The sequence below is a fragment of the Stigmatopora argus genome, chromosome 10 (genome assembly GCF_051989625.1).
Source record: "Stigmatopora argus isolate UIUO_Sarg chromosome 10, RoL_Sarg_1.0, whole genome shotgun sequence".
Lineage (NCBI taxonomy): Eukaryota > Metazoa > Chordata > Actinopteri > Syngnathiformes > Syngnathidae > Stigmatopora > Stigmatopora argus.
Genome location: NC_135396.1, coordinates 1,673,198 through 1,700,097, shown reverse-complemented (window position 1 = coordinate 1,700,097; position 26,900 = coordinate 1,673,198). Strand labels below are relative to the sequence as shown.

The 26,900-nt window shown below is 39.4% G+C and overlaps 1 protein-coding gene across 2 annotated transcripts in view; it reads right to left on the bottom strand.

Moving 5' to 3' along the window:
- Window positions 1–26,900, bottom strand: part of rsrc1 (arginine/serine-rich coiled-coil 1) — a 107,229-nt gene that overhangs the window by 44,753 nt on the left and 35,576 nt on the right. For both annotated transcript variants that reach the window (XM_077610663.1, XM_077610662.1), the window contains exons 5-6: window positions 19,187–19,223; window positions 7,643–7,694 (exon numbers count right to left, since the gene is read on the bottom strand). In XM_077610663.1, the coding sequence (XP_077466789.1) occupies window positions 7,643–7,694; window positions 19,187–19,223 (89 nt within the window). The remainder of the gene's footprint in view (window positions 1–7,642; window positions 7,695–19,186; window positions 19,224–26,900) is intronic.

Sequence of the window (26,900 nt, the reverse complement as noted above, 5' to 3'; positions counted from 1 at the left end):
ACGAGAGCCATGTCAGGTGTTGTGGAATGAGGAACGGCGAGCGAAATGCCTGGCGCATTCATCACAGCTTGATTACGTGCGACTCGGCGCTTGTTTATCCTAATTTCATTCATTTCTATCAACAAAGCAAACACAGGCGAACACACAACCATTAGCCTTGGTCGGGGTTGGCACAATTAAAGGCTCGCCATTAAATAGACTGATGATGAATGGGCCAATACAAACTAAGACAAAGGGGGTTTTATTACTTCAATTGCATCTAAGTGTGTGTGTGTGTGTGTGTGTGTGTTTGCTGTCAACTCTGAATAGAAAAAAAAACGACTAACTGTACAATGCGACACGCTGATGAGATCGGAAATGAAAATACAAGAATGTATGCACACGCAAATAAATGAGTCTATAAAACTGATTTATAAGTCGTAAAAACTTCGAATCAATCATTGATAAAGATTCTGTATTTGAGCCATTTGAAGTATTTTGTTGTTTGTAAGATCAGTGTTTAAAGTGCTTGGATATAACTCATGGCACAAAATGGCCATGCTCCAACGCGCTGATTATTTTTGCGTTTAAACGTTATTATGGAAGGAGGTCTTGGAAATGTTAAATTTTCCGACATTTTGAACCAAATGTGAAGGTGTTTGTCACGAAATGATTTAAGGCACATGTGTCAAAGTGGCGGCCCGGGGGCTAAATCTGGCCCGCCGCATCATTTTGTGCGGCCCGAGTAAGTAAATCATGAGTGCCAACTTTCTGTTTTAGGATCAAATTCAAATAAAGATTATAGATGTATATTATATTTCCCGATTTTCCCTTTTTTAAATCAATAATTGCAATTTTATCAATTTTTTTCTTTTGGTGTTTTTAGGTCAAAAAGCATGTTGTAAATTTAAAAATAATTATATAAAAATATTTTCGGTTTTCCACTAATATTGAATAAAATTTAAAAATAATCCATTTGAAATGAAAACAAATGATTATTAGATGTTTTCCCTTACTAAGAAAAACAAGTTCAAATAAACAGTTTTATATCTATATATTTTTAGTTCAAAAATAATTTTGTAAAATCTAAAAATATATATAAAAAAGCTAAAATAAACATTGTTTTAGATCAATAAAAAACTGAATATTTAGAGCTTTTGATCCAGTTCTTATAATCCAATTTTAAAAAAAATCTAAATATTATATCTAAAATGGTCCGGCCCACATGAAATCGAGTTATTGCGGCCCGCGAAACAACCCGATTTGACACCCTTGATTTAAGGCCTGCTCTAATCCAAACTTGATTTTAATCAAAGAGGTTTTAGTGCTAGAAAGTCGACCTTATCGAAGGGGCGGGGACAATGCACCACTTGTGGTACCGTAGCACGGAACCACGAGAACATCTACGGGTGCTAATGGGGCTAAAATCCATTCATGTTGACACGTCAAATGAACAGATGCTCCAATGTAAAAGGACAGCTGGCGGAAAGATGTACATGTGTCCTCGGTCTTGCCAAGATGTAGTTTGACTGGAATCTTTAGCGTCGACGCGGTGATATTTCAATCACGGCACATCACTCTGGATAGCCCCGCCCAAGATATAGTGCTGAATAAATAAAATTGCCTGGCCATATGTTGTTAACATTCTCAACTCCTTCCCTTCTCATCTCTCCCAGTGTGTGCGCCCCCCCCCACCGCTTCGTTCTCCCCGAGCGCCTGCCAGCGGTCCATGCTAATTAAATTACTTAGCAAAGTTTACTTAACAGTAAACGCTTAGCAAAATTTAAGGCGTTTGCAAATTTGCTTTCATTCCACTTCAGTGCCGAGGCCCGTTTTCGTCTCCTCTGAAAATAATTAGCGTGTGCATTTGCATCAAAATCATTTTTTACCATATGTTGCAAAATTATGGAAAGCAGTAAATTAAAAAAAAACTTTTACTGTTATGGAAATGTCTACATGTTGAGAGACAGACGAGAAGGACGGAGGGGGGATGGAGCGATGCCACCATGTGTCTCCAAACACTGACGACAAGGAGGGGTGCGGAAATAAGTCTGTTTGCATTGGAAGACAGTCGTTCGGGTGGGTTTCGAGAGCCCACCAGATGCTGTTTGAATTGAAGAAAAACAAAAGGCCCGTTCAGAAATATGCAACCTAGCGACAACTCTAGCTTTTAGACGGGCGTCCAGGTATACCGATTTGGCGGCTTTGGCTTCTTATGTGACCAGGGACCTTCACAACCTCGCTACCTCAGCAGAGCCAGGAACATTGTCAGGGACCCATACCACCCTGGTCACAACCTGTTCCAGCTGCTGCCCTCTGACAGACGCTACAGGTCTCACAAAGCACGGACAAATAGACTTAAGGACAGTTTTTTCCCCCACAGTCATCAGGACTGACTTAATGCTGTTAGATGATTGGATACGATGACTCGGCAATTAGTAAAAGCTTTGTCATGACTCCTGAGTCAAAAATAGAGGACGTCATTGTCTATTTATTAAAGACAATGCAAATAATTAATTGGATACAAGCCCTTGGTCCTGCATCTCGCATTGTCATCAAGAGACACACTTTTGGACCCCCGAGAATAATCCTTATTGGAATAATATCCAGGCCATTTTTGTTTTTAAACCTGAGTCACTTGTTAAATGCTTATTCAGGTATTTGGAGGCGGGGCAATCTCCCTCTAACCGTGAGAGTGTGCGAGTCATAATTACAACGGTTGACTGGAACAATGAGGTAATGGCACATAAATCCATTTGATCAATGGTTCCAGGGGTGAATTATAGGATGCCGTACAGTGACATTATCCTCTCAAAGAACATGGTTGTGTGTAGCAACAACGTGAAGGGGATTTTTGTTGTGGTTGTGTAATAAGAAAAGATGGAGGGAATTTAGGACACAGTTCTTCTCCCATTAGTGGGTCGCGACCTTCTGGTGGGGTCATGGTGGGATGCCAGGAGTTCATGTGTGACCATTAGTAAAAAAATTAAAAGCATGTTGCTATGCTTTTATTTTCTATTTTTTAATTGGTCGAACTTGTATTCAATGTAATTGCGCATCCACTGAGGTAGGTGGCAGTGTAGCTGTCATGGCCTTTTTGCACCAAGCAAATAATCAGTGTAAAACTCTCGGATTCTGATTTAAAATAATTAAAATGAGATAAAACTGAATAGGTTGAATGAAAATGCAGGTAAGACTAAAAAAATACAAAATAATGATAATGACGCTTATTCATTTATATATTTATTCATGTATTTATTTATTAATTTACTTATTACCTATCTATTTATGTCTAAAATGCCTTTCCTATTTCTTCATCCTCATCCTCTTGCTACTGTGACAACGAAATTTCCCGAATGCGGGATGAATAAAGTTATCCAATACAATCCAATTCAATAAATTGAAAGCTTTTTGGAAGATGCATGGCCAATACTATAATCATCTGTTGAGATATATTTTGTTTTAAATTAAGTTTTCTCGTCTTCGATGCTTCTGTGGTCTAATTTCCTCGGGAAACAATAAACAAATATAAATATATATGACTGCGAAACAGAAATCCCAATTATTCTATGACACAATTGCAGCTACCAACAGATGTGCGGTTAGTGGAAACACAACAGGTCATTGAGTCATAGGACTGAAATTGTATGTCGGTTTGTGTGCGGGTAGACGGGAGGGATGGAGGAGGAATGGGGGAGGAATGGGGGTGGGGTGCAAGAAATCCCCTTTGAGATGAAGGTCAACACCGTCTAGTGCTTACATTAGTCATGAGTGACACAAACAAGTGGTGCTGTGACCAGAGTGGCGGACAAATTAAGATGTGCAAAATGTCTAATGACTGTTATTATCCAAAGTAATCCACTGCAGCATTCCACAAATAGCTGGGCTATATATGACCAAGTCAAAAATGACGATGTGAAGGTGCTTCAAGACAAAAATGTGATTTAAAAAAACTAAGGGCTATCAATTTCTTTTAAAAATGGAGGTTCCAGCATCCCAATTATGTCTAAAAGTGGCAGAACAAAGGGCGGCAGCCTCCTTAATGTGGGGCATTAGTCCTTTAGTTCCAGAGGGGGTAAGGTGACACCCCCTCCATGTATGTGGTCTGCACACTATACATCTGTCAGGGCCTAAGGGGGTGGGCTGCACGGGGTCTTCACGAAAAGAGCAAAGATTGAAAGAAAGTGCATGTTTAGGAACCCCTGCTGGGACTCAGAACTATTTGCACTGAATTCGTTAGCATGATCGCGCCAAAAGGCTAACTTCTAAGAAAAATATGACAGAAAATGAATGTATAAAAGTCATTTGAAAACAAGGCTGCGTATAGAAAGAAATTTGATCTAAAAAAAATTTAGGGGGTGTCACAACTTAGATTTTTTTTTAATCGGATTAAAAGAACGAGATGGAAAGCCCTAAATATTCCATTTTTATAGATAAAAAATGTTTATTTTAGCCTTTTTGTAGTAAGGGAAAACGTCTTTTAAACATTTGTTTTTCATTTAAAAAAGAAACAAAATATTTTTTATCATGTTCAATATTAATGTGGAAAACCAAAAATATTTCTATATATTTATTTTTAGATTTTACAAAACGCTTTTTGAACTAAAAACACCAAAAGAAAAAAAAATGGATTAAAAAACTGCAATTATTGGTTTAAAAAACTGCAATTATTGGTTTAAAAAACTGCAATTATTGGTTTAAAAAACTGCAATTATTGGTTTAAAAAACTGCAATTATTGGTTTAAGAATGGTAAAATCAGAAAATATAATATACATCTATAATCTTCATGTGAATTTGATCCTAAAACAGAAAGTTGGCACTCATGATTTACTTTCTCGGGCCGCACAACATGATGCGGCGGGCCAGATTTGGCCCCCGGGCCACCACATTGCCACACGTGGTGTAGCTTATCACTAAATGTCTTGTGAGTGAACAACCGCAGCCAATCGAACCGCTGCTGCGCAACTGCATTACCGCCGCGTCCGGTAATGATGACTTGCTGCCAACATTCCACTTGAATACATCAGAATTATCTTTGGCGTGCATTCCATACGCATTCAAATCAGAAGAGGAGCAGCTTAGCGTTATAAAAGGCACCGAAAAACAAGCCGTCCAATTTGGACTTTCTCCTTAACGACTTCAGACAGCTGTCAAGCGCAGACCGAGCGGCGAGGAAGTTAATTCGGACCGCCGAGCCCCCGCCAAGTTCAAGCCCGCGATGAGAGCTTAAGGACTGTTTGTTTTTGCTGCCGTCAAAGGTTCAAACGGGGAGAGGACGGAGGTTTTGATGACCCTGTGGCCCTCGGGCCCGCGGTGGGTGTTCTGCAAACACTCCCCATTGACACGCGGATAAGGAGAGACCCTCCGACCCTTCGCCAGCGCCGCCCTCGTACGGCGCTCGCGCTCATTTGAGTGGAAATGGACGGACGGCACTCTCAAAAGAGGCTGAAAAGACACGAGTACAATAACGGGTGGGAATCTGCCCGCTGTGTATCAATGTACTTTTCGGGGGGAGCGCATTAGCGTGAGATGGCGTCGCTGGTGGGATTCAAAGGAGTCACGGGTTGCCCTTGACAGGAATTGCCGTCCAATTCTCTTTCAAAATGGACGCTGAAATGCGAGTATTCACAAGCAGTCCTCACAGAATTAAGTGAATTGAACGTTTGTGGTTACATAAGTTATTCACGTCAGTCGGCAATGTCAATATAGAGCAAAAAAAAATGACAACCATGCCTGCTTTTGAAGGTACACGGTCGATTGGTCGCTGGTCTTTTGGTCACCGATCTTTTGGTCGCCGGTCTTTTGGTCGCCCGGAAGGTAAGTGATAATTACCATTTAAATCGTAGCTCAAATTCCCGAAATACAAACTGTGAAGTACTATTTACTCATACTTAATGCCCTAGTAATTATTAGGCTAAAGAAAAGCTCCAAATTTCCTGACAAAGACCCTGACTTACGTAGCTTCTTAAAGGGACAACGCATGTACATACAAACTCTTCTACACACACACGTCGGCTCAGTGAAACTGCTCATGGCCATTGTTGGCTTTTATTGATGCGTAGACCATGTTGTTTTACTTTGTTTTGTCGCCGGTCTTTTGGTCGTCGGTCTTTTGGTCGCCTGTTGTCGCGGTCGGGGCGACCAAAAGACCGCGACCAAAAGACCAGCGACCAAAAGACCGACGACCAATCGACCGCACACGGTATCTATCCATCACGGCAGAATGCCAAATTACAAGTCTGAAATTATCACTTATTTGGGTCTTTTTCCAGGAAAACGCACCTTATGGAGAAGCACTACCAATTTCATCATACACCGTCTCTGGGTATGATGACAATTAGGCTTTTGTCGAGCCAATGATGATGATAAAGCCTATGTGCGATTATTATTATTATTATAATATTCTTTTTCATAATGCAGTGACAGACTGTCATGGTAAGAGAGTTTGAAATACGAACTGACTTGTGTGTATTTGTGTTCATATTCACATATGTGTATTTGATATGTGGGCCAAGGAGGAAGTGACCCATAAACATATCCATCCATCCAGCTCTTTCATTGAGAGCCAGTGATGCCCTCCTCCTCATAATCCACATACACTGTCACTCTATAACACACACACACACATATACACACACACACACGCTTAAAGCCCCCAGCGAGCGCTAAGCAGGCCAGCGGGCCAGCCGAGGGGGCTCATTACAGGTCCGCGGAGCCCCCCAACACAAAGGCCTTATCCGCTTTAGCCACGGGATGATCTGCTCTCTACTGACTAGAGAGAGTCCATAGACGGACAAAAGGCAAGGGGGTTTGGGGGTTTTTGGGGGGGTCGTCGGAGAGAATCGGGGGAGCCGCGGGCTTCAAGGATGTCAGGAGACCCCGGGAGAGAAAGCCTGGCGGCCGCTCACAGAGGAGCGCAGAGGAGGAGGAGGCGGCTTAAGCTCCGTGGCTACGTCAGGACATTAACATTCACACAACCTCCCAACATCTGCTGCCTCCCTAAACTACTCCCCCCCACCCAAAATCGCTCCCTCGTCTGCTGCCCAAGACGGGGGGATAAAGACAGCCAGGCCAGGAAAGCACTCACCAAGTTACTTAACCACCTTTAATTGACTCGTGGTGCTTTTATGTATACAAGCGCAAATTACCTGGACCAAGATGGCTACTCTAACTTTTTTTTCTCTCTCATAATGTACTACTTATTGATGTAACCACTTATTCAATGTTGACGACCACTTATTTATTATGTTGACTACTTATTTATTGATTATTTATGTATTAGTTATTTATTGGGTATTTATCTGTTCATGTATTTGTTTGTTGTTGTTGTCATTTGTGCACTTCTCTACTAATTTATGTGGTTGACTACTTATTTATGTATTGATTATTTATTTCTTATTAATTATTGATTGAGAATGTGTTTGTCTTTTTGTTTGTTGTTGTTATTTGTGTACTTTGTGGTGAAGCTTTAAATCTCATTATATCTGTATCATGGCCTTAAAAGGATTCAATTCAATTTTTGGGACAAATTGGAATTGGGGCTCAACTAAGAGTGCTTCAGGGAATCATTGATACAATTATTTTTCAAGAAATACAATGTTTCAACAGTGGTGCATTCAATGCCTGTTTTAAGGGCAAAAAAAGAACTAAAACGGGTCTTACCGGCTGCCTGCAGAACCAACTGCATTCGAACTTTAGCCTGCTCTGCTGGTGTCTGTAAAGAGAAAAGGGAGTGTTTGTTCAATCTATTTTTTTATCCATTAAGTACATTGGTAATCCATTTTTTGTCAGGATGTTGCCTAATGCTGCTGTTTATGCTTTTAACTTGTCCGTTAATATCTCCCCGATTAGATTTAAAAGTCTTAATTGTCGGGAAATAAAGAAAAAAAAATCAGACTTCTGAAAAAATACAAGAGGTGCATCCAAGACACACTAGGGAGAATCAAAGAGGAGGTGACAGAGACTTTTTTATAGTCCTTCATGCCGCTATTTGTGCTTTTAACTTGTCCGTTAATATCTCCCCGATTAGATTTAAATTTCTGAATTGTCATGGACGAATGAAAAAAAAAATCGGACTTCTGAAAAAATATAAGAGGTGCATCCAAGACACACTAGGGAAAATCAAAGAGGAGGCGACAGAGCCTTTTTTGGGTCCTTCATGCTGGTGTTTGTGCTTTTAACTTGTCCGTTAATATCTCCCCGATTAGATTTAAAAATCTTAATTGTCAGGGAAGAATGATGGTGAGCAGAGCCATTAAAAAGTGGGAAAAAACGCGTGTTTGGAAGCATTCCTCCCGCGTTGGAACGGCGACCCTCGTTACCATGCGGCGACGGAAAGCGTGTAGGATTAGAACGAAATTAAATGCTAATGGGGACGGGATCTGAAACTGCTGCCTGAGAGCATCATTTAGATGGCGAGGCCTGCCGGGGTGTCGCTGACAGGAAACGAGACCCCCCCCTCGGTCCCCCACGTCCTCCCCTCGGCCCCCCACGTCCTCCCCCCGGCGACCCACCTCCTCAACCAAAGCGAAAAAAAGAAGAAGAAAATCTGATTTATCAAACTGTAAACTTGTCACTTTGTAAAAACGTCACTTTCCAGTGGCAGGGAAATATAATGACCCGCTTTAATGCGGCACACTTAATGCGGGTGTATGTGTGTGTACGTGGGTTTGTGGGTTTGTGTGCGGGTGTATCCCCCCCGTAGCAGGTGACATTGCGCATCACGCTCCACGTTGACGGGCGCCGCTCGACAGCTGAAATTACCGATGGCTATTATGCCTGGGAAAAAAAAGGACGGCTTGAATTGCTCAACGGCGCCCACGCGAACATCTCCGTGTGTTTGATGGGACAATTCAATTTATTTTCTGGAGGACTTTCTATTTTTAAAACAAACATCTTCGCTGTTTGAAATAAGATGCATCCTACACATGGAAAAAAGGAGGGTACATTTGAAGGTTAAATCTTGTATATAGTTCATTTTTCCATGCCATTCTCTTTTTTACCATGTTTTCACGACTATAAGGCGCACTTAAAAGTCTTAAATTTTCTCCAAAATAGACAGGGCGCCTTATAATCCAGTGTGCTTTATATATGGAAAAAAAATAAAATGTGTCATTCATTTAGGGTGCGCCTTATAATGCGGTGCGCCTTATAGTCGTGAAAATACGGTACATTAGATTTGACTTGCCGTTTTTATTAGAAAAGAGCTTTTTAGGAGGTGTAAATTGAGAAAAAAAGAGTCATTATTTTTACATCATTAATATTCGGAATAAGCGGTGTGGAAAATGAATGAATGAAAGAAAAGAAAAGTTTTTATAGAGTATGTTCTCAGTCAACAAAGGGTGAATTGAGACATTTCAAATAATCAAAATCTAAATTTTTTTGTTAAGGAGCATTTTCCACAAGAATTCGTCAAACTTTCAATAAAATAATCACACTGTTTTAATTCCGAACTAGTTAATACACTAATGTTGTAAGCCAAGGGTGTCAAACTCGGGTTTGTTCGCGGGCCGCAATGACATCAACTCGATTTCATGTAGATTTTATTTTTTTTAATTGGATTATGAAAACTCGATGAAAATCCCAGAATATTCAGTTTTTTATAGATATAAAACTGTTTATTTGAACTTTTTTTTCTTAGTAAGGGAAAACATCTAATAATCATTTGTTTTTCATTTCAAATGGAAACATTTAAAAAAAAAAATCAATATTAATGTGGAAAACCGAAAATATTTTTATATATTTATTTTTAGATTTTACAAAATGCATATTGACCTAAAAACACCCAAAGAAAAAAATGGATAAAAAATTGCAATGATTGATTTAAAAAGGGGAAAATCAGGAAATATAATATACATCTATAATCTTCATTTGAATTTGATCCTGAAACAGAGTCGGCACTCCTGATTTATTTACTCGGGCCGCACAAAATGATGCGGCAGGCCAGATTTGGCCCCCGGGCCGCCACTTTGCCACCTGTGTTGTAAGCAATAGCATTCTATCGTTGGGTTATTAGCCTAAAGTAGAAAATGGAGGAAATCTAGACATATTTCTGCAGTTATACATACTCAAAAGTCGGAGAAGTAACATACATGAGGCGAAAACGTGACAATGCACTCCGACGCATATTTTCCCTTTTGAATTGACATGTGCATGGCCTCTTCCTCTGTGTGTAATTCATTAGTAAACAATAAAGAGGCGTTAATTGCCCTCCCCGGAGACATCTGTCGGAGCCAGAGAGAAAGAGCGAATAAGAGAGGCTGCTGAAGTAGCATCCTGCTCAATTAGAGCACAAACAAACAAAAAAATGCCTTGTGTGTAGGTTGAAATAGAACACACGCGCCCAGCTTATTAAAGTCAAAAAAGATCAACAGAAGCTGGAAAATGCTAGAAATTGAAAAGCAAACTTTTCAAACAATGGCCATTGCATAACATGGCTTATGTGCATTGTAGTTTGTAATATAGGCAATGTACAAAAGTATGTTAAGCTTCCAGCGAGAAGTGTTAACGGTCTAATGATGTGATAACGTTTACTGAAAACAAAAATGGCTGCCTTACTATAGTTCAGTTTTACAGGATATCATTTTCAATTTAATACAAGACCGTTTTTTTAACATATTTACTTGGTTATCAGTTCTACACAATTTTTACATTGCAGCACAGTTAATCATCATCATTGAGTAAAGATTAATTTGTATTTATTGTTCAAATTGTGCATGAAGTGGTTAGCACATCGGCCTCGCAGTTCTGGGGTCAACGGTTTGATCCCACGTGGGTCTACACCACATGTGTCAAAGTGGCGGCCCGGGGGCCAAATCTGTCCCGCCGCATCATTTTGTGTGGTCCGGGAAAGTCAATCATGAGTGCCGACTTTCTGTTTTAGGATCAAATTAAAATGAAGAGTATAGATGAATATGAAATTTCCTGATTTTCCCCCTGTTAAATCAATAATTGTAATTTTTTTAATCTATTTTTTCTGTGTATTTAGTTCAAAAATCATGAAGTCAGCTGGGATAGGATCCAGCACCCCCCGAGACCCTTGTGAGGAGAAGCGGTTCAGAAAATGAATTGAGCATGAAGTTACAGAGGCTAAAAGTGAACTGTATTTTAATATTCTTTATTTAGTATTTATTTTAGGTTCAATGTTGGTCATAGTGAATTTGATCATTATTCAAACCTTACTCAATTGAATAAAATAATTAAAAAAGGGTGGCCACACAAAAAATGATTGAAATTTGGACTCAACTATTTGGCTTGGAACAGGTAACACATGAAGTTAAAGCGAAAAAGTAACATTTTGATGACGGTCCCTGAGAAGTTAACATTTGTTTGTAGGGTAGATGTTACATTTTTTTTAGCTTTCCATCTCCAGCTTTGCTTCTCTGCGGCGTCTCTCCTACTCGCCGACCCAGCATGCCTCGCTCTGCCTGGTCAGCCTCGGGCCTAATAATAACAATAATGGCCTCTCAGAGCAGCTTTCCATTATAAATAGATGTTTCCTTCAAGCACTGCCTCGTTATGCACAGGGTAGCATTGTTTTTTTCTTTTTTACCTAGCTGGCCGGCCGGCTCAGGCTTATTTATTTGCCTAATGGCTTGTGTTTATTTTTGACTAATGGGACAGACGGCGGGCACTTAGGCTTGACAAAGCATGTCCGTCAACACCGCGGCGAGGTCGGCCAGCGCGGCTTGACCGGACTTCCTCCTCCCTCGTGCGAGGCGAGAGCACGGGCCCAGAGTCGCGCATAAATAATTGAAAGGGAGCTCGAGTGGTATTAACAGGGCAAGCAACGTTTGGTACGTTTAAAGGGAATGGAAACGACCTTGTTGTTTTTTGTAATCGTCGTAGACTGTCAAACGGGAGAGAGCATGCTTAAAGGCTGAATTAAAAAAAAAAAAATAGTGGCCCATTACAGGTTTTTGATCCTCCCATTTTACCAGAAATGCCAAACAAGTACCTGTACATGATAGCAAGGTGTCAAAACTATGGCCCGGGGGCACGATCCAGCCCGCCACGCCCTTTTTTGCGGCCCGCCAAACTTAATCGTGAGCTCCAGATATTCGAATATAATTTTAAAATAATGAGTCAGTTTAATTTGATCAAATGAAATGTAAATAAAATTTGGGTAGTCCTGGATAAAATATCCAGATGTACAGAAACCAGAGCATAATGACAAATTCCTTCTTTTTTTTAACATACGAGCAATAAAAATAAAAATTCTACACAATATAAAAACTATATTTAAAGTGATAGAATACATAGTGTACTTTCTTTGAGTTGTTTTTGTTCAATTCAGAAAGTGTTAATCATTTGGATCTTTTGTGAAAAATATAAATTCATTTTTTTTTCAATTATATTAAAAAAATTTAGGGAATATTTGCTATCAAAAGTTTGCATGAAAGGATTCAGTTTTATGTCAATTATGTCTGAAAAAAAAGACTTAAAATTATATTTCTGACCTTGATCATCAACAAAAGCTGTTGATTAGTGGCATGCCAAAATGGCTGCCATTACGATATGTCCTGTAACAAACGAGTGAAACACACAAAGCATATTTTTTTGTGGGTGCGTGCTTTTAGATCGACACGTCCATAGTTTTCCCCACTTCTTGACCAAAATCAACAAAACATCTCCAACTCCAACAATGCTCACAAGGACAAAAACAATGACAAATGACACATCATAGATAAAGAACTATAACAGAGACCGGTTGAACGAATGCTTCTCAATTCCCCAATAACGACAACCTCCGAAACTCCTCCTCATCACGAAACTTTGACGCTCCCGTGACATCAATCTCAATCCCCCGCCACCCTTACCATCCCTCCCATATTGCCGTGGTTTATTGACCAAAACTAATGGAGCGCGGGCCCAAGATACTCCCTACGACTTGCTACTCAATAGTCATCTCATTATATCCCATAATATAGCGGGCCCTTCCCGATCTCCCTCCCCGACCGACAGATCTACAGCCCAAAGAGGACGGCCCCAAAAAAAAACGAGCTGGGAGAGAAAATGTAATATTTCCGTTTTTAATATCAAGGTCTATAAGATCAGGGCAGAGATGGGTTCCACGGCAATATGTTTATTTAGATATTTTATATGAGGGGGGGTAGTCGGAGAGGGGGTCCGGCTATCGGCGTCTGTACGCCGTTGCGGAGTATATGAAAAATAATGTTGTGTATGGCTATACTTTTATATATATTGTCAATATGGCATGGGGGCGCTTTTACAATGTGCCATACTTCAGGCCGGGGCTAACAGCATTTTATGGCCCGCCAGCAGTTCATCTTCATGTCTCGGGCAGGCAGGAGCGCTGCATAATAATGTCGTTTCCAGGCCCCAAATGCTATTTCGCGGGCGGGGGCTCATTTCTCAAACTTCACCGCTTTTACAATTTCCCCAAACTTTTATTTCCGTCATTATGACCAACAAGATTTCATTACGCATTTAGAATGTAAACAAGCCACAGCCATGACGCCCAGTCGGGCCCGCCTTTTCCCCCCCGCCGGAATGACGGCGTCCTCCGAACGCTCCCCAAACGACGGGAAAAAAATGGCGACACTTTACGAACCCGCGGCGATGCAAAAAGTACCAACACGTGCGCTTGTAAAGTGCTACGAACAAGATGCGACTCAAAAGTGTGTGTACGCTCTCCACAAAGGCGGAGATGTGGGTGCGCGGGGGGTGACGGGACGTGGGGGGAGTTTACGCTCGACTCGCATAAATCATGTAGAAGAAAAATGAGCAAATCTGCGAGCTAACTCATCTCCTCTCCATCCGGAGAAAATGAAATTCACGGGAATACCTATCAAAACTGCAATCATCCAGAGATAATATCTTCTTTGGTCTATCTGCACTTTCCGATTTAATTTCCTCCATGCCCTTGACATCCAGCGATAGCATTAAGATGAAGCACGTACGTACAGTAAGGGAGTAGTTCTCCACACCGCTTGATATATGACATCGCCGCCGTCCGACGTCGTCGTGTCATCGTTTTGGAAAATGGATGCCGTCGTTCTTTTGTTTGGGGGGGATTTTGGGGCGGAAAATGTTATAGGTTGATGGAGATGAGGCAGCTGTCGGGGGCGCAGACGCATAGAACAAACTCGTCTTGCGTGGTCATTGAAATGACTCCATCGTTTAGCCGCCACCTCCACATGAGAGACCCTAAGACAGGGGTGTCAGACTCGGGTTGGTTCGCGGGCCGCTTTAACGTCAACTTGATTTCACGTGGGCCGGACCATTTTAGATATAATATTTACATTTTTTTTATTTATAAATGGATTAAAAGAACCGGATTAAAAGCCCTGAATATCCAGATTTTAATAGATTTAAAACAATGTTTATTTTAGCTTTTTTTTAAAAAAAAATTTAGATTTTACAAAATGATTTTTGAACTAAAAACACGAAAAAATGGATTAAAAAATGACAATTATTGATTTAAAAGGGGGAAAATCAGGAAATTTAATATCCATCTATACTCTTCATTTTAATTTGATCCTAAAACTGAAAGTCGGCACTCATGATTTACTTTCCCGGGCCGCACAAAATGATGCGAGAGGGCCATATATGCCCCCCGGGCCGGCACTTTGACATACGTGGACTGTAAATGGTACTACCAACGAGAAACAGATTGTGTTATGTCTACAATTTTGTCGAGAGTGATATTTTTGTCTGACTGGATGATGTTGTTAAAAAATTCTATCGATATCCGGGCCGCTAAATTAAGGTAAATTTGAATGTCTGGGAACAAAAAGGGGTTATTTCATCTAATTTTATGCAATATAACTAAAAAAAAATTACAAAGCACATTGGCTAATTCTACAAATTAATTTCGATCATGTATGAGAACATTACTCATGAATACACTTTGACACATGTGCCCTAAGCCCTCGATACTTTGCTTCAGATATTATGAAATCATCAACATATTTCCATGCTTATGTGGAATAATGTTGTCTACACAATGAGTCGCCCGTTTTCTCCTTATAACTGTCTTTTCTTTATCATCTGGAAAGATAAAGAAAAAAATGCAACATGCGATAACGGTTCTCTGCCAAACTTGCCCTCAGGATCACCCCAAGCGGGTTGCCAGGTCGGATATCATCACAGAGTCCGAGGCATTTCCAGCTGTCCGTCGTTGTCTGTCATTAAGACAACCGGGCTACCATTGGTGGTCAACTTTTCAACTCGCCGAGGGACGCCATCAAGTCGTACTCAAGTCAGCAATGTGTGAGAAGCCCGACAAGTCTGTGCCCTGACACTGACACGTTGCAGAATACAGGAATAGTTAAAAAAAAAGTCAGCCGGGTCTAACTCCAAATTATACCAAAACCTCTTGTTACCTGAATAGCTTCATTTTAATCATACAATATCCATAAAACATTCGACAAAAGGCGGACAACATCCTGAATCGGTGACCAGCCAATCACAGGCAACAAGGAGACAAAGGACAACCAATCATAAAGCTAGGGGCAATTTAGAGTCCAACCAACTAGCCTAGAAAGCATGTTTTTGGGATGTAGGAGGAAATCGATGTACCCAGACAAAACCCATACAGGCCCGGGGGGAACATGCAAACTCCAACATGAGGACTCACTTGGGATCGAACCCTCAACCCCAGAACTGTGACTCCAAGCCGTTAACCACTCTACCAACGGGCCGCTTCCAAGGCAACATATTCCGCCTAAAAACTGCAATAAGGTTGTTAAATTGCAACAAAATGCCATTCTGTGCTAAACAAGCACAACCATGGTCTCCATTTACTGTAATGTATTCTCTACTTGATTTTGAAGAAAAAAATAATTGAAAAAATGCGTAGACCTATTTGATTAGCAGCTGCGGGGCTGCCTATTTGACTACGACTGGTTTTCTGAGCTGAGCAAAGAATCATTGGAGTCATCCTCAAGTGATCTTGCTTCACTGCTTATGTACAAAAGCATTGCGCCGAATGGGATGCACTGGGAGCAATTATCTTCCCTCTTTTTACTTTTTGTTCTCTCAGATTGACGCAGTCTACAGAGATGCAAGAACAAAAACAAATATCTTCGCATTGCCAAATACAAAAACCAATATAGCCACCAATATATCCTCCACTTATAATGCTGAAAATAAGAAAGCAGAGACAAAAATATGCACAGGCCTCAGACTAATCACAAATCCATTCAAAATAAATGTTTTTTTTACATTAATTACAAAAATCTAACTCTCAAAATGGGGAATATTTTTTATACAAATTATTACCGTATTTTCTCGCATATAAGCCGCCTCCGAGTATAAGCCTCACCCTTAAAATCGCCTTAAAATCGTTGAATTTTACAATTTCTCTCGTATAAGCCGCAACTTGATTCACAATTTTCACCTCCATATTCATGGTTTTAATAGAGAGTACAAATATGTTACTTTGAAGGGAAAATCTTAAGAAAAATCATATTTCTGTGATACTTTATGGAATCGAAAGGATCCTTTGCTGGATTGCACATTGGTCGCTGTGACCTGTGATTGGCTCAGGGTATGCCCCACTATCTAGGACAGCACCGGTGTCAAAGTGGCGGCCCGGGGGTCAATTCTGGCCCGCCACATCATTTTGTGCGGCCCGAGAAAATAAATCATGAGACTTTCTGTCAATTCAAATGAAGATTATAGATGTATATCAAGTTTTTTTAAATCGCTACTTAATCAATTTTTCTCAGTTCAAAAAGCATCTTGTAAAATCTAAAATAAATACAAATTTTGTCTAATTCCACTATAATATGAAACATAATTAAAAAAGATTTGGTTTCCTTTTGAAATGAAAAACAAATGATTAAAACACGTTTCCCTTACTAAGAAAAACCAATCAAATACTCATTGTTTTAGATCTATAAAAAACAGAATATTTAGGGATTTTGATCCAGTTCTTTTAATCCAATTTTTTTTTAAATATCTAAATATTATTTGTAAAATGGTCCGGCCCACATGAAATCGAGTTGACGTTAATGCGGCCCGCGAACCAACCCGAGTTTGAAACCCTTGATCTAGGATATGCTCCAGCACCCCCACCACCCTCAAGAATAAGAATGACTCCCCGGCGAAAGAACATTAGAAGGTTACCGGTTTCGACAATCCCTATTGAGACTGATTTGCTTATTCTGAAAGCCTTCATTTGAACAATAAAGTTTGAGAGGGTCAAAACAAACATTTGGAGTCTCTGAACATTTTTAAGGACCTTTCCTAATATGAAGCCGTTATTAGAAGAAAGCCCCAAATAGTGTGGATTGATTAATAACAGAGCCCCGTTTTTATTCCAGCAGTTTCAAGAGCGGCATCTAAAAGAATAATATGTCTCAGACTGAGTCGGCTTGACATGCTCATCTGGAGAGCAGTACATCAACACACAGTCATAAATGCCTGTTTGGAAATCTGCTGGGATGTTTATGAGAGCGACTGAGAGGGAACAACATTTTCAACACTTCTACAAGTCTTCCTCAAGGGGGACGGGGATGGGGGGGAGAACATGCTCCATTATTTACTGTTCCCGGTCCCGAGTCCTAATCAAGAGCGCCGAGCTCCCCAGGCAGGCGAGCTCCGGGGTGCAATCTCCCTATAAGCATAAACATACCCATAAATTCAAACAAGGTGGCGGGCGGGCGGGGAGGGCTTCCCGGAGACTTTTTGCGCGCAAAAATATACGACAATAAAGGAACGAATGTGTGCTTTTATCACTGTGTGTGTAATGCTCAAATAAAATGTTAAAAATATACTCCAGTGTGTGAAACCAAACGCCTGCAAGGGAGTCAGGATGACTTGCATGCGGCTGCATGTCGCTTTTTTTAAAATACATTTGTTAAAGATCAAATTAGACTTGACTAAAATGTACAAAAAAATAAGATATTTATCGGAGGAATGAAAATATTTCCTTGACAAGCACTTTTTTCGTGACGATGGCGTATAAACGTGCCGTGGATAAGTGTAACATAACAAGAAGAATGCCAATTTCGCTATTGTATTATTTATTGATTATTTCTAGTTGTTATTTGTGTGTCGTTTTTTAATACATTTGTTAAAGATCAAATTAGACTTGACTAAAATGTGCAAAATAATAAGATATTTATCAGAAGAATGACAATATTTCCATGACAAGCACTTTTTTCGTGACGATGGCGTATAAACGTGCCTTGGATGAGTGTAACATAACAAAACGAATGCCAATTTTGCTATTGTATTATTTATTGATTATTTACTTGTCTGATTGTTTATTGTTGTTATTTGTGCACTTTGTGGTGAAGCTTAAAATCTCATTATACTTGTATAATGACAATAAAAGCATTCAATTCAATTCAAGAACTACTTTTCAGTCAGTACATCCAAGTCTGTTTGTTTTGTTTTTAAACGGTATCGTGGCTTTATTATACTGATTTAAGATGAGTGCATCTTATGCGCTGTAGGTTCACTTACACAGTATATACACAAAGTGATTAATAATGTTAATGCAAGTAACCCTCACTTGAATTATTAATGTTACTCTTTCTGGAGCTTTGCATTATTGCATCCATCTTTTTTTTCGACCTATACATTCCCATCTAATTTCCTCTCTGCTTTGACTGTCTAACCAGCCAATCACTTAACATTTATTTCCAATTATAAGCATTTTTCCTTCAAAATATAACACACTCACGATTCAAAATCAACAACATTTAACGGGCCTCTGGTCAATTTCCCATATTACCGTTATCACTGCATTTCAGTTTAAAAATGGCTTCAAAGTTCCGACATTTTGGCATATTCAGGGTCATTTGTGTGTGTATGCAGTTTAGTATGCAGGGGGACCAAGACGTGCGACATCCACAGAGAACCAGGACCCTCGCTGACCCCCGTTTATAATTCATCTAGCGAAATATAGGGGCCAAAAGAAAAGTCTTGGTTCTTTCCCACCCAAAAAGACGACGAGAGAACCTTTCCACTTTGTTGCATGGCACCGTGACCTCGGATTAAAGCAAGTAAGAGAAAAAGCTTAGAAAGCGACATTAAATTTTCAGGTTTTTATCCCGGGAGAGTTTCCAGTGGGCTCTCCCGTCCGTCTACCCATGTGTGAAGAACAAGCCGATGTGTGTGTGTGTGTGTGTTTAACAGAATGACATGATTTAAAATGGTCATGTTGTGCTGAAACTTAGATTTACTAAGTGCTTGTTGATGTTGAAGTGCGTGACGTAAAATAGAACTTACCAGATGTTCCAATCCGGCTTTCATGATGGCAGCATCCCTGGAAGACAAGATCAAATTTCCAAACCGTTACTCAAGTTCCCACATATGCAAACAAAATTATTGACTATCAATTACTTTGTTTCATTATGCTCTCACTTTTTTCATCAGAAAGCTGGCACTTCATATATTTTGCTAATTATGCAATTACAGGGCACACGCATGTCACAAAATATCCATACTTTAGGTACATGATACTCATACGCTACTGAACAGTTGAAGAGTGTAATTAGATGAATTATTTTATGATTATTCCATTAAAGATTGCCGGTAAAATGCAGTTTTTTTGGAATATTAGTACAATTCAAGCAACAACATCAATAACATGTCTTTGTTTTCTATTTGTTTGAGTCTGACAACCAACATTAATATATATATATATATATATATATATATCATATTCAGAGAGTATGTGATATAGTAGTTAGCAAAAGAAGATTTATAATAAAAAAAAACAGCCATTAGTGGCAAAATATGTCCAATAAAAATAAACATGGAAGCTAAAGCAGTGCTTGTCGACCAAAATCCAAACAATGAATTGCAAAGACAACATTATTGTCAACGGCCTTATTAAACTGACTCCTCCCACTTCAAAACGATTGGACGAACGCAGTATCTTCATCAGTGGCAGCCAATGAAAAAATAATATTAAAAAGTGTGGGTGATGAACAGAGCTGAAGCGGCAGAATGGCAAGAGGGAAAATGCTTGTGCATGTGTGTTTATGTTCTATGAGAGAAAAGGGCAAATAGACAGTAAATAATGGATGCAATTTTGGCATATTTCAAATTTGCAGCAGTGGAAATCAAAAGATCAAGAGAATACAAACAGCCTCCGATCCCAGCACCCTCTACTAACTCTAGTCCCTTTTACTGACAACTGTGTGTGTGAATGTGGGTGGGTGTGTGTGTATGTTTCTGTGTGTGTGTCTGCACATGAAGAGGCTTATCGACAGGCTTCAGTTGCTAATGCAGCCGGCAGCATCGCAGTGTAAATCTATACCATCTCTAAAATTACACACTGTCCGACGCGACCCCCCCCCCCACCACCATCGCTGACCCTTTCCTCCTAAAAATCTATCCATCCATCAAGCCAGATTCTATAAGCGGGGTCAGTCCCACATCATTAATTTCAAATAAGGTCTGATGGAATGATAGGAAGATAGATTAAAGAAAAAAAAATGGTGGATGGAAACTAATACAACATGGGGGCCGAGTGGGGTGTAGTGTTACAAAAAAAATCTCATCATTATTTCCAATGCTGATTGAGTTGGAGTTGGATTTATTTAATAAAGGACAGCACATATTAATGAACATATATGTGTAAATTTGTAAGATTGTAGCCGAGGGTTAATTTCCATCTTTAGTGCCTTGTGCAGGTTGAAGGTAAAGGATGACACATTATAGACACAAATAGCACAATTTTAGAGAGCGTTGTGTTGGCAATTTTGTTCGTCTAAAAGCCAGGCTTTAAGATGATTGGCCAAGAGGTTCAGAGATGACGTTTGGTACTTGGTACTGTATTTTCACGACTATAAGGCGCACCGCACTATAAGGCGCACCACATTAAAAGGCACACCCTAAATGAATGACACATTAAAAAAAATCCATATATAAAGCACACTGGATTATAAGGCACGCTGTCTATTTTGGAGAAAATTTAAGACTTTTAAGTGCGCCTTATAGTCGTGAAAATATGGTAATTGGTTTTAAGTTACAGGTATGTAAGGCACGGACAGAGAAGGTGTTTTGGCTAATTTAGCACTCTTTTTGAAGGGAACTACACATTCACCTCTAGAGCCAGCCCTTGTTGATTTTTGTACAAAATCTTGCAGAGGAGGAGGAGCTTAGTAATGCAAGGTTTTGTAAACTAAGGTTGCATCTGCATATTTAACCTATATTGTCCCAGTTCAGGCATTTGTGTTTTTTTTTTAAATATCTGACAGTTTTTGGTTCAATACTTTCAGCGCTTGCTTATAAACGGTTTCACAACTGTTCACAACAAGCGCGCAATTTGACCTAAAACGGCATTTAGATGCCACTCAAGCTCAAATAGTCTAAAACGGTTCATCTTAGTTCCTTTCCAAGTGCTTCTGTTTTGATGAGCAACTGATTGCATCAACCGCATGCGAGCAATAACATCTCTAATTTGAGAATTACAGCCCTCCTTCCCTCTGAGGAAGGTGTTCATTTGCTCAAGATAGACAGATCGATGGATAGGTAACTTCCCTTGAGGGAAATTAAGAAAATATAAAGTGGCAATGAAAGCCGGGGGTCAAAAGGTAAGCAGCGAAAAGCCGTTAGTTGTTTACTCCTCCTTCTCGGCAGCACAAAGTCAACCACTTAAGGCCAACTTCATCTGGACTGTAATTAAATTACACGGTGACAAAACACCCCGCCGCATTCATTATACATGGAGGGCAGACAGCGAGACATTTGTTACCGTGGTGACAGTGCGTGTAATCCGCTAATGAAGCGCAATTAACGGGAAACAATCTAACACGAGGGAGACCGGGACGCCGGCTCGGGACCCTCCTCCTCTTTCCGTATCGTTTCCCTCCCATTTGGTGGTATCAAATTTGGATTGAAAAGCGGATTTTTAATGGACATTTAAGCAGCTCCTTTTTTTAAACGGGCAAGTGAAAGCCATCCGTTTGACATGCTCATTCCTGTGTTGAACACAGCATCTAATCTGATGAGGTCTTCGGGGAGCCGGATCTCCGTCCGCCCCCCCCAATCGCCCTCCCTTCTACTCACCCCTCCTTCTTCGCGGCCGGGGCATTGATTTCTGAATTACGCCACAATATTAAATAATTAATATACTTGCCGTGATTGATGTTTTGCATTAGGCCCATATTAGGTTATCAATCAAAATCCACTTGGTTTAATGTAATAATATTGAAAATATGTCAGCGCCTGTTGGTCCACTGGGTTGGAGAGTAATGGCGGTGTAGCAACCAGGTTTGCGAGATGCACTAGTCGTGCTCGCTATAACTGTTAATGATGGGTGTGACAACAAAGTCCAACTTGTGTTTTTGCCTTAATGTTAAAATTGTAGCTGGCGAGCAACTGGCTAGTAATTAATAAAACTACTGAAAATACTTGTTAATGGTGGAGCTTCTTTAAGTAGAATCCTATTGTGCAAAAGTCAACAAAATGTGATATATTGCCAAGCCATGTTATCCGAGATACAATCATCGACCGTCTCTTTAACAATGATATCTAAACATAAATAATCAAATTGTTGTTATCCGTAGTCCAGGGGTGTCAGACTCGGGTTGGCTCGCGAGCCGCTTTAACGTCAATTTGATTTCACGTGGGCCGGACCATTTTAGATAGAATATTTAGATTTTTTTTTTTATATAAATGGATTAAAAGAACTGGATTAAAAGCCCTGGATATTCCGTTTTTTTATAGATCTAAAACAATGTTTATTTTTAGCTTTTTTAAATATATTTTTAGATTTTACAAAAGGATTTTTGAACTAAAAACACAGAAAAAATGGATTAAATTGATTTAAAAGGGGGAAAATCAGGAAATGTAATATACATCTATACTCTTCATTTGAATTTGATCCTAAAACAGAAAGTCGGCACTTATGATTTACTTTCCCGGGCCACACAAAATGATGCGGCGGGCCAGATTTGGCCCCCGGGCCACCACTTTGCCGTAGTCGGTCACATAGTGTCTATTTCGACACATAATGTAATAAAAACACTAGGCAACTCCAAATTGGTAACACCAGAATATAAATAAAGCTGTTTCGGTGCTAAAAGAGCAGGGAGTGGCAGATTTAGGGTGCTGATTTGAATTGAGAGATTACATAAATAAAGCTGGAATAAACAACTGAGCAAGAGCAAATTAAATAAAGACTAGTAATTAACCCTGGTGACTGCAAACAACACATGTCGACACTTGGCTCTTATGATTTCAGTCTTTCTTACTTCCCCTTTCTTAATAAATAGATGTCCATTCCTTTTTAACAGGGATGGCTTAAAGTCAATGCTCATTTTCAATTGCCATTCAATGGTAAGAATCACTCGGGCTGGATTTTACACCGCAGGCCATTTCTGATTGAACGCAAATTCAATTTGGAGTAAATTTCAAGTACGACATCGTATTGTCCCATTCAACCGAGCCTCACTTGTCGCCTCACCTTCTTCAATGTACCCAAACCTCAAAGCTCCAACCGGCAGACAATTAATTACAGGCAAGATGAGCTATCATTTGTGCTAAAGTTTGTAATAATTGCATTAGGTCTATCAGAGAATTTCACCTCCAGGACGCCAATCTTTTCCCTGAATGCACCCCCACTTTCAGCCAAAAGGGCCAAGGCAATGAATACCTTTAGAAATCCAGAGAAGAAGAAAGAGCAGGAGGATTCATTTGATTTCCAGCGAACAGAGCTGCCCATTAGCCAGGCACTCATCAGCCATGCATTATCCGCGAACTGTGTGTGTGCTGAAGCACTTTAATAGGCTTTCCTTCTTGGACTTGGGTTATCCCTTTGCACAAGGCTTATAACAGAGGGCCACACACGGCCTGAAAAAGCACATGATTTAGCCCACATGTGTCAAAGTGGTGGCCCAGGGGCCAAATCTGGCCCGCCGCATCATTTTGTGTGGCCCGGGAAAGTAAATCATGAGTGCTGACTTTCTGTTTTAGGATCAAATTAAAATGAAGAGTATAGATGTATATTAAATTTCCTGATTGTCCCCCTTTTAAATCAATAATTGAAATTTTTAGTCCATTTTTGTCTTTGTATTTTTAGCTCAAAAATAATTTTGTAAAATCTAAAAATATATAAAAATAGCTAAAATAAACATTGTTTTAGATCTATAAAAAAAGGAATATTCAGGGCTTTTAATCCAGTTCTTTTAATCCATTTATTAAAAATATATATACCATATGTTCACGACTATAAGGCGCACCACATTATAAGGCGCACCCTCAATGAATGACACATTTTAATTTTTTTCCATATATAAAGCACACTGGATTATAAGGCGCCCTGTCTATTTTGGAGAAAATGTAAGACTTTTAAGTGCGCCTTATAGGCGTGAAAATACGGTATATGATCATCAAATTCACGGCATCTGCGCCATAGTGAAAATAAAAGCCATTTTATTGACCATTTGGGTAGAAAAAGATTTCAAAAATATATATCAATTGGAGGAGCTTAGGGCTTTTGATCCAGTTCTTTTAATCCATTCATAAAAAAATCTAAATATTATATCTAAAATGATCCGGCCCACATGAAATCAAGTTGACGTTAAAGCGGCCCGCGAACCAACCCGAGTCTGACACCCTTGATTTAGGGTGACCCTACTTTGCTATTTGCTCCAAACAATAGTTAATAAGTTAAAACCTCATTTCGTCTTTTTAATATAGTCGATTAAATATACGTTCGGCAACGTTGCATTCTGTCTTCATTTATGTTTAAGTGCCAACGTCATTGGAATTGGTATGAAAAAAGAGATGTCACTAGTGTGTGTGTGTGTGTGTGTACAATTTGCTACAATTGCATGCCCTGTCAAGTATGTCATTGAGAATTCATACGTCGTTTGACGACCCAAGTAACGACAGGAATAGTTATTGGAAAATCAATAGAATAGGGACCAAGCATAACACCCCCACCCAACACACACACACACACACACACACACAAGTACACAATCAAATACGCAAACACTTCCCAGCAAGGACATGTGCCTTTTACTAACAAAAGGCAAATGCTTGATATGAAGCTGTCAAGGATCCGATATAAGGAGCACGCGAACCCCCCTCGGGCCGGATTGCTCTCATCATATCTCGATTTAAATATTCAAATTGAAATTGAAAAGGCATTCTTATGTGGACAGTGTCACAGGAAACTCTGGGGGATTTATATCGCAAATAGGAGAGATGGCAAACAAAAACAGACTAACCAGATTGAGAGATGTCGGGGGGGAGGGGTTTATTGGGAGCTGTCAATCTTCCAGGAAATCAGGATTCTTATTTTATATAAGGAGAGGCAAGTTATTTCTTTAAATTATTAGAGATGCATGTTTACACCAGCAGAAATACTGTATTTTCACGACTATAAGGCGCACTTAAGTCTTAAATGTTCTCCAAAATAGACAGGGCGCCTTATAATCCAGTGTGCTTTATATATATGGGAAAAAAATTAAAATGTGTCATTCATTGAGGGTGCGCCTTATAATAAGGTGCGCCTTATAGTTGTGAAAATATGGTCATCATTTTTTTAACAAAGTGAAAAAAACACTTCATTTTTATGATGTGTGATAGTAGGGAAAAAAGATGTCAATGTAAGCCACTATCACCTGAACGTTCAATTTTAAATGCCGGTACCATTTTAACTAGGCATTGTCTAAGTCACAGGTGTCGAAGTGGCGGCCCGGGGGCCAAATCTGGCCCGGCACATCATTTTGTGTGGCCCGGGAAAGTAAATCTTGAGTGCCGACTTTCAGTTTTAGGATCAAATTCAAATGAAGATTATAGATGTATATTATATTTCCTGATTTTCCCATTTTTAAATCAATCATTGCAATTTTTCAATCAATTTTTTTTTTCTTTTGTGTTTTTAGTTCAAAAAGCCTTTTGTAAAATCTAAAAATAAATATACAAATATTTCCCGTTTTCCACTTTAAAAAAATATTTTGCTTCCATTTGGAATAAAAAAACATGATTAAAAGACATTTTCCAATACTAAGAAAAAAACCCTCAAATAAATATTGTTTTAGATCTATAAAAACAGACTATTTAGGGCTTTTCATCCAGTTCTTTTAATCCAATTTCAAAAAATAAAAACATCTAGATATGAACCAACCCGAGTTTGACACCCATGGTATAGAATCACATTTGGAAATCTTTGGGCTCTTTTGGTCCCTAAAAAAACGATGGAGAACAATGGCAACCCCACGCAGCATCTGTCATGGCACAATTTAAAAAGATGATCTGGGTATCCAATGGTGAAAAAAACAGAACAAGACGACAGGGATGGGTGAGAGGTTATTCATTTGCAAATCAGGCCCTGCCGCTCAGCTCTTTTGCAAAATAGAGGCGAGTGCCAGGAGTTAACAAGGTAATCACTTTCAATGCCGCCCTACGATTGTACAATCATCGCCAGAACCCGAGAGAGAGAGCGACGAGTAGCAATCTTGCTGAACACCCCTAGATAAGCATTTGTAAGGACAATCTGCGTTTAATATTGGGGCATTTTTTACTACAATAAGAGCACGAAGTAGGTAAAGGTGAAATTTTAAACGACTTTTCAAACCTTCGAGTACATGGTTCAATTATGCCTACTGGGTAAAGAATAATAGTGCTGAGACGTGGATTGAAAAATTGGAATTATTTGCCAGGTGGTCACTTATTTTTACTGGGTGAAATTTGTTATAAGGTGTAAATGGTACTACAAATGAGAAACAGTCGAGAGTAATATTTTTGTCTGACTGGATTATGTCGTTAAAAAAATCGATATCTAGGCCATTAAATTAAGGTAAATTTGAATGTCAAGGAACAACAAAGGGTTATTTCTTTTTTTTTTCACTTGGTTATGCAATATAAGTAAAAAAAATGGCAAATTTTACAAATTAATTTCGATAATTTATGAGAACATTATTTAAGCATCGGAAAATAAAGTTAGAAAAAGTCATTCAGGAATGGGATATGTGATAAG